General features: G+C 38.9%; 1 protein-coding gene across 1 annotated transcript in view; it reads right to left on the reverse strand.

Moving 5' to 3' along the window:
* The window catches only part of LOC122177006 (transmembrane protein 132D-like), a 195,623-nt gene that overhangs the window by 70,848 nt on the left and 110,498 nt on the right, over positions 1–14,277 (reverse strand). Inside the window, 1 exon segment of the mRNA XM_042866056.1 lies at positions 11,586–11,769. Coding sequence (XP_042721990.1) covers positions 11,586–11,769 — 184 coding nt within the window.

Consider the following 14,277-nt stretch of genomic DNA (forward strand, 5'->3'; position numbering starts at 1 on the left):
GTTTATTGCTCAGATTCCTAGTAAAAATTTCTGTTCACTGGGCCTCATAATCTCAGGGTCCCAAATTACCTCCTCAAGTCCTTCTGCAAAAGAAGCAGACTCTCCATTACCTGAGCTTACTCACATATGGGAAACAAATAGGATGAATTACTTTCAGAATGACCAATGTTTATTGACATCCAGGTTGCATGGGGTCCTGGTCAATCTGATCCAGTACTTGATTTAGTGGTTGGGAACAATGCCTGTGGCAGGGAGTTGGAATCTGACGATCCTTGATGTCCCTTCCAACCCAAGCTGATAAGATATCCAACCAAAATCAGAACCATACTGTTACATACACGGTTTACAAATATATGAATATATAGATATATAAATAGATAGATATATAAATAGATAGATATATAAATAGATAGATATATAAATATATAAAGCAGTCTCTGTCCCAGAAAGCACACTGCTTGCTAAGAAAGCAGAGATGCATCTAGATGAAAGTGGAAGCAAGGAATGGAATCAGTCTCACAGAACAGCCCAGCTATACTCCCACAAAATACCAACAAAAATGCTCATTCCTTGTGCATCTCTTCCCATCTTAATGAGGAAAAGACAAACTAGAAGCAAAGAGCATTGGAACTGCACTTTTCCTTTCACCTAAAGACCTTCCACTCAATCTGTGGGCACAAGGAGAACAAAGTTGGGAGTTACAGAAATAAAGGTGAGAACCACTTCAGAAGTTTAAATTCAAAAGTAATTTTTTTACAATAAGAACTTAATGAATCATTTAACAGACCATGGAGTAAAACATGCCACTAAATTACAGAACGTGACGGTAACTTTTACTACATCTGCTCAACCAGTGTAGGTTCCCAGTGTTCCCAGTGTAGGAGAGCTCTGGTTTTCTTGCCGTACCACCTGCAGTACACATCTATTCAATTCTGATTTAGTTTATGACCAAATTAGATGCATACTTCAGAATTTTTTTTTTACATATACTTTTTCTTCTCCCTGTTTTATAAGTTGGAATGCTCGATTTTCCCCTCAAGTCTAAATGTCTGTTTTTGTTATTTTTTTAATGCTTTCTGTTATTACCAATTCAGCAGAGCTATATATTAGATTGCACCCAATTATGACTATGAAACTCAGCTCCATCTTCCTGTTTTTAAGATAAGAGAGAAAGCCCATACCTGAAAACAAAACACCTTTTTTCCATTATAACAGAAAGAACAGTTATCAAATTCAAAGATAATTTGCCTTACAAATTCATAAGCAGAAACTGGGATTTTTAGAAGGATTTACAATGAAAGTACTGTTGTGTACTTTATGAAAGTACACTTCTTTTCTATATACATGTAAAATTTTATTTTAAGTACACTGATTTTGAACATCTGAAAGTCCTGTAACCTATTTTCAATTTGTCAGGACTGATTTGCATACAAAATATAGTGGTTTAAATACTTCCTTTCACACTGTCTGGGGCTGACGGGTTTAAGAAACAGAAGTTTAGCACTGCAGAAAAAAGTCACTTTGAACTGTGACTACTGTATCTCCAGGGTAGTAATTTTGCAGAATCCTACTCCAGGGTAGTGATTCTGTTATGTTATGATAGAGCTGCAAGTAAGTGGTATGAAAAAGAATGTGATTTTTTTTTTTAATTTTGCATTTACATTTCTTACATGCCTACAATTTAGATTCTTTAAATGTCAAGGTTTTTTAAAAGAACACTTTTCACATTTTAAGATTTTCAGTTTCTGTATTCTCTTCACAATTACCAACGACATCAGCAATTACAAAACAACATGTTAGGTACTCTGAAATCTCTGCTAGAGAGGTTTAACATTTTACTTTGATTTTCCTCATCCCTTTTTGAAGGTCACAATAAAAATGAAGCAAACAACCTCTTACACATTCCTTTTCTTTGCATTCAGTAAACACGAAGCACTGAGATCTTGGTTCTGCATGGTTTGAGTCCATGCCATCTACCTTTAAGCCAAGTCCCCCTGGTCCTGGTTCAAGATGAGCAGAACCACTCCTGGATGCTATGGGTTTATATTGCTCCTTCTGATGCTGCTCAGCAGCACCTGAACAGATCCTTCTGCACAGTCCAGTAACTGAATTTCTCCCTAGGCAGTACAGTGCATGACTCAGGCATCCAGCTGGATCACAGTCTTCTGCTTTGCTTTATCCCTTCCTAAACAAATGTATTTCCCCTTCTGGGACTCTGCTGTCCCCTGCAGAAAGCCGGCGTGAAAGAAAGGAGAAAGGCAGTACAGGACCAGAGAGCTCCCTGAACATAAATTCTTAATTAGGAAGAGAAGGTTCAGACACACACTGCATATAAACTCAGTTTCTCAAATTCATTACACAAAGTAAAACAACAAAAATCACCACAAAGGTAACACCTCTGCTGGCTGCGTGCCACAGATCCTGCTCTGGGAGAGGAATGTCCAGAATAGATTGCTTTCCACGTGCTGCAACAGCACATGCCCTGTCCATATCCAAATACCCACCCTTCTCAGAAAGAGCAGTCAGCACAAGCCCTGGAAGGTGATGGGGCCACTGTCCCTGGAGGTGCTCAGGAACCTTGGAGGTGCAGCACTGAGGGGCACAGTGAGCAGGCACGGTGGGAGCGAGTTGACAGTTGGAACTGGTGATCTCGGTGGTCTTTTCCAACCTTGATGTTTCTACAATTCTATATAACAGAGGTTGAAGTTACCCCAATCCTGCAAGTTTTGCCCAAATTTTGCTCCTGAACCTGTCATTTCCAGAGTGGTACTGGCTGAAGTGGCATCTGCCCCTCCACAGGTCAAGCTGTTGGTCTTGTATGGGTGGGTGACAAATCAAGGTGAGGAACCAAACTGGGTTTAGAAAGATCCAGTGGAAAAGGGAGAGATTTTCGGCTAAGCTCAGCTCCTCAGCCCAGTCCTGCAGCGGCTGCATGAGTGTTTGTAGTAACCCAACTGAGAGCCAGGTGGGGTGAGGAGTAAGCATTACTCAATCTAGCAGTGCTGCTGAAGTACATTATTTTCACCTGGTCAGCAGCCAGTATTCACCTTACTGTCTACCTCCCATGGAGCCAGCACCTCTCAGACCCAGCAAACAGTCAGCCCCTCAGAATGAGAGCCAGTTACACACAGTGTCTACTGCTTCCATATCCTGGCCCAGTGTTTAATCCACTGTCCCTCACTCTCTTTGGCTGGACTGCTGCGTCTGAGGATATCCCACAGAGAGTAAAGAATTCTTAAAACCATTGGCTGACAATTAAAAGGAGGATGGAAGAGTCAGAGAGTAATTCTCTTAATTGACTACTCTTCTTGCTACTTGTAATCTAGAGGAAATCTAATTAATTCTGCATGAAGTACGACTATTCTGTAGTGAAGTGTAATTCCTGATCTCTGGGGCTTCGGCTTACCAGTTGTCAAATTATCCAATTACACACTTGTTAAAATCCATTTTGGGGAGATTTCCATGGCTTGTAAATAAATAATTTCAAAAGCTTTAATCCTCAAAGGAGAGGGGAAAAGGGGAAGCCCTAGCCCCTTAAAATCACAAAACAGATGAATATGATGTCAAGAAGCTGAAAAGTGTGGTGATATCTGCCTGCTTTGCTCTAGCAGTGGTGATGTGTGTATTTCAGCAGCAAGGAATTTGCTGCTCCTTCTTCAGCAATGTTTTATTCAAACCACTAATCTGAAGGGAACCAATTAAGGCAACATCCCTTTCACTATGCCAAAAGGGAAAAATCTTCTCATAACCACATAAATTAAGAGGTGGGAAACCGACAGAGGCTGCAGCTCAACTCAGGGATATTGATGGGCTGGAGCAAGGCCAGCATGGGGCCACCACGCTGGCCCTGAGAGTACATGGCACAAAGGAGGAAGTTGAGCCTGTTCAGCCCAAAGAGGAGAAGGCAAAGGGGAGACGTGTTGCTTTCTGTAGCCACCTGATCAGAGCATACAGAGAAGATGAAACCATCCAGCTGTGCAGGTAACATTTGGGGCTCCTTCAGCCTCAGTTACACTGCGAATCTCACTGCTTTTCGGAAAGGCTTGCTCCAAAGGGAGGGGAAGGAGGTGTCATATGCATTCGAAGAAAATTTCTTAAAGCACTGTAACTCTGGATCCTGATGTGACCAAATTCACTGAATCTGAGCACAGAAGAAAAAGTGGTGATTTTTTTTCAGTGAAAGCAATTTATCAGTCAGAATTAAAGACTGTTTTGAATATTCAACGCTGCCTTGTATGGCAGCACTGCTAAAAATCCTGTGAGTGAAACCTGACGTGAAACAAAAGAGGAACAGAAGGCAGTAATCTGTCTTCCATAAACCGAATCTGACTACCTCTGTGACAGTAAGCAAACACCAGCCCTCATTTAAAAATTAAATAAAATTTAAAATCTACAACTTTCAAAATTTCTTTAGTATTGAGTCTGATTAACTTACGGATATAAAGGTGTTCAAAAGCAATCCAGATTAGACGCTGCGAGGCTTTCAGTGCTTACCAGTGTTTATCATCCTGACTGCTCAGTGTGGGGCACTTTAGAACATCCTGACTTTAAAATCACCTGCCTACTGAAAATGAGGTGCCTTTCAGCTGTTGAAAGCAGACTGCTTAGAAACCTTCAAATACTTCTGAAACCTTCCTTCTGAAAACTCAATTCACCACCAAGCTGCATCTGTTTTAAACGCGCAACACTTTAATGCCAATGGCTTTCCAGCAGTGTGACAAGACTGGGTCTGTGATGGACAAACCACATCTTCTAAGTCTGTGTCCACCAAAGCAGAGACAAGTTCTGGATGGAACTTGCAGCATCTGCTGTTTTCCTGTACCTTCTGCATCTCACTCAGCCTCAGAGCAACACAGAATGACTGTCAAGGGCTGAAGGATTGAGCTTATTTCACCCCAAAACAATCGCACGCTTCTAATCAAGAAAAACATACGTAACTTGCACTTAAGAAGAAACAGCAGCTGTTATGCAAAGCCGTTTTTCTTAGACTTTAATTCGTAAGAAAAATATCCTGTGTTTGTTTCTGTTACTCTAGGGAACCTAATTTTCGATGTTCCGCATCAAATTGTGTGGCTGTCAGCAGCTTTGCCAGCAGCCAGTCTGAATCCTCATTATTCATTCCCCCACTCAGACAAAACCAGGGTGACAGTTGCCTGCTATTATTACAGGTGATTACAGTATTAGTCAGCTAGCAACTGCAGCTCCAGATACAAAAACAAGATTTCTAACTTCTTGTCTTAAACAACATCATCCTTAAGATCTTTCTCCATGAACCCATAGTAACCTTTGGCAAAAGAAAAATGTTTGATGCTGGAAAACTTGCTTAATGGCTTTCTTTGCTCGGTAATTTATGTAGCAAAAACATTTGCAATGAACCAAAGTTACTATTTCATTGCGTGTTCAAGAGGTCGATGGAATATTTAATTGTAAAGGAAAATTGATAATGGTTGTTATTTCGAATATTAAGAGACCCAGTGTCATCAGTGATTCTAGAAGGAAAAAAAATCAAAAGAATATGGCAATCATTGGGGAAGGAGGTAAGAAACAACCACTTCATCAAGTGCTTGCATTGTTTTCTCATTCTCCTCTCTATGCAAACCAAAACTCTATGCTCTTGTGACATGTGCATCTGTTGCTGTGTTGGTAGTTAGGCAGAAGAAGGCTGCCAGAAGCAAGGCCAATGTTTAACATAACAGTAATAATAAGTAGAGGACTGAAGTTCTTAACAGGCAATTGTAATGGGAAAATAAACTCTATACATCACTCCCTTTGTAATTGAATATATTTTCTTCTTAAACAGTCATGCTGGAATACCAGGACTGTCACTCCAGATTGCACTGCTCAGCTCCCTGCTTTGTTGTTTGGATACAGATCAGTGCTGGTATCACAGGCTCCAACAAGACATAAAAAATTCAAATCTACATGAAGCAAAAATGTCTTGTAGTTTCACATATCTATGATTCAATTAGTTTCTGAAGCATAACAGATTATTGTGTGTTTACTGGATAAAACATTTTTCCTATTAGCTGTACAGGCTCATTACAGTTATTAGAATATGAAATGGAAACTAAACGGACTCATGCATCACAGAAAGACTAATTAATTGGCTTTTCAATATTTCCTGTCAAAGTGTCTGAACCACATAGGACCAATCCACAGAGTGGGCTTTCTGAGCCAGGTAAATCTATGGCATCAACAGTTACAGTGACAACCTGATCTGAAAAAACTGTTTTTTGAGAAGAAAACTGGCCTTGACCTACCTGGTTATGGAGGCAATAGAATATGCTTATGAAAAGAAAACGATTACTTGCAGTTTCTCCCTTTTCCATTAGCAGACTTTGTCTCAGATTTACTAATATCTCAATTTAAAAGGTTCTTCTTGAGAAATGTATGCCATTAAACTACATTTTTAAAAATTTGACTAATACTGTAACTCTAATTTGAAATCCATGGATTAAGAAGGTTAAAGTTCGTAAGTAGTATGTAGACATCTCATACACAAAGCTGAGAGTCAGCACAAGTGTTAATGAAAGCTGCTCTCAAGAGAGCAGCTGGTTTTGGCTGATGTGATCTCAACTGTATTGTGCATGTGGATGGGAACTGAGGTCTCAGCTCTTCCAGAGAAAAGCCTTCAGTTCACCTAAAAGCATCCTAATAGCAAGCTTACGATGGTAGATAGTAAGGATCCTACTTTGGTCCCTTAGCACGGGCCCTCTGCCATCCTGATGATTGGCTTCGTCTGTTTATCTTCTGAGTTCTTCAGAGTGAGGCTATAATTAAATCTGTATTTGTGCATTGCTGAGCACACTGGTGGCTAAGCCTGAGTGTGATATCAAGGCTCTACCAGAAAATAAATGGCACTAGCTAAAAATGAAATCTTTAATATTGATATATTTATATGGGCATTAATACCATAGGCATTTTAAATCTTGCAGTGGCTGCTACTGCCATTACATCTGATTCCTGCAATTATTAGAAATTATTTTAATGTGGGAACACTTCCTATATAATAGATAACCTCTTTGTTGCAGCAATTTATTTTATTTATTTATTTGGTCTATTCATCCAGCTCTTTATGCTGACGGTAGAACGGTTTATATGCTGTCAACATTTTCATTAAATGTTTATAAAGAACACCACAAGCAAGTTGAATCAATAAATTATCCAAAAGGTATAATGTTAAATTTGTGTTCAAGTTTTGGGTAAAATTTATTTAATATGACTGCCATAAATATAGCTTCTCACAAGCCAAAATGGGCCTAATGGGTCCAAGGAAAAGAACATATTCATCTGCAATGGGAGACAGGGTTTGTACTCAAAGTTTCCCTGATAACTCTGCTGGAATATATATATAAGTGGAAGGTTTTTCTTTTTGTTTGTTTGTTTAACCAAAAAGTATTTTTCTGTATTCTAAGGAAAAATGAAGTTAACACCACATTTTCCAGTTAAAGGAGTCTTCTAATAAGGGATTTATCAGCCCTAGTGCTTACACATCCCCCTGTGACATTTATGAAGCAGAGATTTTGCCCTGATTCCTCATCACTGAGAGCATGTACTAAATTTATATATTAAATAAAGTGAGAGCACCAACAGAGTAGGTTTGGGACACATGTACAGCAAAGGCAAGTGATTTACATGTCCAGAGCTGGTTCAGTTAAGAACCAGACAAGGTATATTTTTATCCATCATTTTTGTTATTATTATTTACAGAACGGATTTCAACTTATCCATTTACCAGTATGTCATATCTGCCCTCTGCTTTTCTCATTAGGGATTATCTTGTATGTATACAGATGGCTACAGAGCTCATGCGCCTCTCATCCTCACCTAATCATTAAGGTTCAACAAAAGGTGAACACGACAATTATGAAAAAGCTCAGAGAATATTTAAAAAACAATAAGAATCAATAGCAGCAAATGTGCAATTTGAGTGATTAAACCCATGCCATTCATCACCTAGTGAAACAGGAGAGAAAAAGAACAGGAAAGAAACACCAGAAAGAAGTCAAATAGGAATTGGAAGCTGACTCTTTTGTATACCAGTAAAATATAAAACATCATTTTCTAGAAGGTTCAAGCATACATTCTCACTTGCAGTCACATTACATTGCCCATCCTCAACTCAGAAAATCTCAGTAGTTCAGCATGTTCAAGGTAATTAATGAACAAATGGACCATATGCTTTTTTATTGTCATATTTCAAAGTTCTTAAGAGGAGCTAGGGTTTGTATCTCAACGTGTATCTTATCTTTTTTCCATTCTTCACTATGCCATTACTAGATTTCTTTCCCCAACGTGTCAAATTTGCAGTAATTACCATGGAGTAATTTACTGGCATCCCAAGTCCAGAACTCTATCATTCCTGTATTGACCAGCATGTGCTTAAGACCCCTCTTCTTCAGCTCTCTAAACACATTTTACCAATAGACACAGACCCTGCAGTGAGAAGGGAGTAGACAGTGGCCATGCAAGGAATGCATGAATGACAGCACAAAATGGGCTTGTGGAGACAATTATGCCATTTAAATACTCCCAGTGGTTTAGTGGGTGGCTGTACACAGCACCACAAAGCAATCGTGGTAAAAGGCCAATATTTTTTTATAACCTTGGATAAACATCATTGCCTGTATTTTGTTGGACTTAAAGGAAAAAAGGATCATGCACTGCAAATATCCAGACAGGTGCTTATAGGCTCTTTAGATGTTCCCAAATTAAACATCTTTTCCCATGCCATCCCTGTTCTGCTAACAAGGGCTGTCTGGGGTCCCATGCACAGCATGCCAAGATTGTTCCAGGATGTACCAAGATTCTGTTTGTTACAATTCATAATTAGAAAAAGCGTTATTAAAGTGTCAGGAATACCAGCATTTATGGTACCCATGCACCCTTAAAATGCACCCTACAGATTTTATCAACATCTTAGAGCGTTCTGCTGCATCATGTGCTGCTGGTATTGGGTTAGGACCCTCCAAGGGTATCAAAATCTGGAATGCCACAGCCATGGGCATGGCTACTAGATCTGACTGCCCAGGAGCCCATCAAGCCTGTCCTTGAATGCTTCCAGGAATGGGGCATCCATACCTCTCTGGGCAGTGTGCTCCAGAGCCTCAACACCCTCTCAGTGAAGAATTTCTTCCTAACATCTAACCTAAATCACCCTTGTTTCAGTTTAAATCCATTCCCCCTTGTCCTGTCGCTATCCACATGAATAAAAAGTCAGTCCCCCTTTTTATATAGATAAAAAAAATAGGCACTGCTGGTGTCTCCTGATATGGATATTTAAGTCCTTCTGCTGCAACATTTTACAAGATTTTGAAAAAAAGAAAACAGGAAGCTCTAAATTGGCCATTCTTCTGCTTTGCAATTTACAAATCCATAATAGCTGTCAGAAAAGACTACAGAAAAAAAAAGATGGCGCAGAGGTGGTATGTGTTAGTCTATTAAAAAACAAACAAACAAACAAAGCTCTGTCTAATGTTGAAGCAGTAAAATGGTTCTTTTGAAAAATTAATCTGCAATTGAAATATTCAAGAGTATTTCTTTTTGGTGCTTTTAAACATGAAATTACGTGTTCTGCTGAGAAGCCCAGAAACACTAACCCAACTTAACCCCAGTCTACTGAAGGAGAGAATATAGTACTTTGCCTTCACAGTGGTTCCTCCTAAACAGAATAAATTATTCTTTTTTATTACAATTATTTTAAATTTTAAATTACAAACCATCTCTGCTAAGTTCACAGGGAAATCTGAAGTACCAAACTAAGCTCAGTTACACATCTTGAAAGGTCTGCACCTGAATCATCATTTCTTGAGTAAAAAGTGTGGTGCCACAAATATTTGGAGATTTGTGATACTCCAGAGTTTCTTCCCTGACACTCCAGTTAATGCAAATAAGGTTAAAACCATTCTGAGTCTGTCAGTAATTAGGGGATCTCTGTCATTTATCTTTGCTTTCTCTCTTACCCATTATTCCAACACCTGTCGCCTTGTAAAATGTCACCTACTGATAACTTTATAGACTTTATATGACCTTTGAATTTTGTGCTTCTTGAAATTGGGCTAGCTTTTTTCTTCTTTTAATGGAAATGAAGACAGTGAGCTGATTTGTAGCAACTTGCAGGAGAATCTGTCTTTGTTCTTATTAGCTATTTTTGGCTACTGTATTGCTTTGTACTAAAGAAGTCACGGATCATGGACATCCGTGTGAGAAGATCCAGTATTTTCTGCAACCATTAGTGCCAAAAGAAAAAAAATAAGTTCCTTCATTTTTCATTTTTAGGAGACTAATATAACCAACCCCTGCACAATTTGGGTTATGTAAATCATATCACCTCTGCAGCCTTAGTCCTCAGCACTCCAGAACTCATGTGACTGTACATAAGAGTCCAACCTGAAGACCTGAAATCCTCTTCTTTTATCAACAAAACAACAAAGATTACCTACTGTTCAACAGCAGGAACTAGTCCATAAAAACAGTCGTGTGAAACAAAGATATACAGCTCTGCTTTGCTAGATGGCCATGATTCAAGATGGAAAGAGCTGTTTCAGCTGTGACATACAGCTTGGTAATGAAAGCATGAGCCATTACAAATGGGAATAAATATCTCTAGTGAATTAAAGCATCACAACATGTGAGTAGTTATAAAGTTGGTAAATTATAATAATAGCCATTATCACTTCTTTGAATCTGAAAGTGCATAGAACAACCTCATAGCCTTCGGTAATGGCATAATTAACAGGTTATCACTAGGCAACCATCCAGGTTACATTTTTTTAAAGACTCTGAGATTGATTTTTGCTTTTCTTTTCACTGTTAAATAACACTGTGTCAATATTTTTAGTAGATTGTCTAAAAACCAAAATGGAGCAAGTCACTCAATAGACTGCTATACTCCATCCCTGACAATGCAGAAACACAGATGGAAGAAGCAGCTCAAAAAACAGTTTTTACTTGGAATTTGGTTACCTAACATTGTTATTTTTCAGATAAGCTAAAGTCTAAAGAATCAGGCATTTTTGAAACCTTATGGTTTGCACTGGGGTGGTGAAGCAGCCCATCTGAATACATTTATGTAAAATAGAAGTCTGTGTACTATACTTTGGGTTCTCCAGACAACTAAAAATCACTCAGAAGTCATACCATGACTTTTACTTTTCTTATTCCAAAATAATCCTGGAATCAGAATTGAAAGGCAGAAAAAAAATGTGATTTGGGGAGCCCTTAACCCTAGAACAAAGATAAGATTATCTGTGACTCAACTAGCACACACATCACATTGAAATGTTTGTCCAGGGATGCTATTCCATGAAACAACTGTGAAGTCTGAGCACTGGGAATGCCACAAATTCAGCTCCTGCCTCCAAGAAGTCAGTGCATACAGCAAAGAAAGCATAGCACTGCTTTCCACAAGAAGCTAGTTTTGCCCTCAAACACTGCGCTGCTATGTAGCAAATTTCACATGATAGAATTTGTTTCTCAAGGAACTGAAACCATCCCCTAGGCTCTCAGCAGATCACTTGCACCCATCAGACTCGAGAACTGTAAACCACCATTCAAAACTTGTAGAATGCCAGACAGTCTCTTACCATAGCCAAAGGGAGAACTCCTACCAGGTCCTTCTGGCTGACGTAAATCTTGGAGACTCCGAGATCAGATGTTGTATCTCCAGGATATTCTACCTGCCATGTGATGAGCTGGGTCTCAGGTAGGTCAGGAAGGTCTTCAATTTCAAAATCAATCTGCATGATTTCGGAGGAAGGACCATCCGCACTGGAAGCAAGCAAAAAAAAAATAAAGGATCCACACATGACTGATAAGACAGTAATATAATTGCTTTTATGTTAATAAAACATTGGATTAAGGCTCTTCCACAAAGAGGATTTGGTAGATGATGGGTTTAATAATGAATTAATCATTTGAACTTGTCTTAAGATCTCAGAGTATTTTCCATACATTCAAGTGACTTAGTAACACTCTGGGACATGGATCGCCAAGCACAGCTCCATTTTATGGTTACAGAAACAAAGGCAGTTCAACATAAATTCAAGGCTAAAGCTACATGCAAGTTTATCTGCACAGACCAAAAAATTTGACTCCAAAGCTCTCTCCTTGATGAGCAAATTGTTATTTCCTCCCTGTTAAAGCAAAATATAATCAGATGTAAAGCGAGTCAGTCATTGAAATGGGGAAAGCACTGCATTAAAATTATCGTCTGCTTTTTGACAAAGAGGAACACAACAGAGGTTAAAGCTCTGGATGGGATCTGTAAATGTGGGCAATTCAGAGCAGAGGGTCAGAAAACACGGAAATGATTTTTTGCTACCTTGAGAATGTCTGCCTGAAGCTCATTTTTGTCCTCATCTAAACCAAGAGTATCTAATATAACCAGCTGTGGGAGAGTTACAAAACAGGACTATTTAGTATTGGCCAATCTGGCCAGGATCCTCAAGTCAAAAAAACAGAAAAGAACAAAGATCTGAGACGTGATTTTCCAGGATCAGGTGTTTCCAGGTGTTACTGACAACTTGTCCATGTTACTTTGTCTTTATATGCTGTCCTTCATAAAAGGTTACACAGTTCTCGTAAGTGAATACCGTAAAGCAGAATTGTAAAGAGAGGAAGTTAGAAAGGGGCTCAAAGGTGCTGTTCCTCCAAAGCTTGTAATAAAATCAGCTACTGTATAGAAAGCAATGCAGTAAAGTTTCTATTGCGTATCTTGGCAAGGTGAGCTCTATAGTCCAGTGGCATTTATAGAGACATGAAAATACTCAATATACTGTAAAGCTGTTGGGGAATGCAGAAACTCTTAATGGTGCAGAAATCCAGGGAACACTGAGAATGACAGTGCTTTTACTTTGGAAGCACTGAAGGCCAAAAAGATCATCAATGTTAGTGCAGAGGGAAAGGAAAGAGCACGATTTCTTTCAGCAAGATGACATTCAAGGAGTGAAAGAAGGGGACAATACTGAAGTGTCGCAGCATAGAGAAAAAGAAAACATTTTTCAGGAACTGATTAGAGAATCACAAAAAAAATGTGCTCAAAACCCAGCAGGTTTTTTTAGCTGATGTGGGAAATAGCTAACATTAGGCATATTCTTTATTAAGGCTAGTTTTGACAACAGCCCCTGTTTGGGATTCTTCCCAAGATACTCAGAATTTTTATCATGCTGGCTAAATTCAATGCTTTATCTAAAGCTACTGCTTGAAGAATTTAATCTGATCATCTTTAAGGTTTGCCTTTTAATGGATGTATTGAGTCCTTGCAATCCTGGGTGGAATTTAAAAGGAACCCGTGTGTTTCCAAAATGGAATACATTGTGTTCAATTTCTCATTTCTTCATGTAGGAAAAAAAAAAAAAAAAAGAAAAAAAGAGCACAATTTCTAAACGAGCACTGAATGCAGTCTCTTATTTCATGCTGACCAAGGTAGGATCATACAGCTGTGGCTATGGAAACTCGGTTACCTTAATTGTATGATTAGGAATGGGCAACACATTGCCTATAAATACCTAGCAGCAGTCCTGTTTTGTACAGCTTGTTCTGTCACAGTTTCTGTGTGTAAAGAACTAATTAAATCATCATATAATGAACCTTGGTTTTGAGATTCTATTCGGGCTGTTTGCCTTTATATTTGCATTGGTGTCTGCTGCTACCCGTCATCGGCACTGCAGAATTGGTGCTGTCACCAGCAATGTGTCCTGTCACAGCAATGAGATGCTGCTGCACAGGAGAGAACCGCAGGGCAAAACATGACAGAAAAACTTAAAACTGCCAGGACAATCATCAAAAAAGTGATCAACTTAGTCCTTTTCCAGGTATGTTAGAGATTAGAAGAAAAAGAGAAAAAAATAATTAAGACACAAGAGAAAAGGGGGAAGAATACTAGGAAAACAAAGGAGGAGTGAATGGGAATGGAAAAGATGGTAAGAGAGAAGTGGAGCATGATCTGCATATTCTTAAACAACTATTCCCATGCTGTGCAACTACAAAATATTAACCAAAATGCTGAATGTGTTTTCCTTTAATTTTTGGCCAAACTCAATGGTTCATGACAGCAATCTAAGCTGAGGTGAGGAGTGGTCAAAGTGGAACAGTTCTTGATGATAACCTGAAGACCAGTCCTTCACTTTGGAGTTTGCTACTTCATAGATTTACTGTTAAAGTGTGACAGAGCTCATCGTGGTGCCAACAAAGTCTCCTTGTTGATAGAGCCATGCTGAGCCATGCATCACATAAACCCACTTAGAAACAGTCACAGTTCAACGCAAAGACAAGCAA

Source organism: Lagopus leucura, unplaced genomic scaffold (assembly GCF_019238085.1).
Source record: "Lagopus leucura isolate 7727_CA_CO unplaced genomic scaffold, USGS_WTPT01 Super-Scaffold_806, whole genome shotgun sequence".
Classification (NCBI taxonomy): domain Eukaryota; kingdom Metazoa; phylum Chordata; class Aves; order Galliformes; family Phasianidae; genus Lagopus; species Lagopus leucura.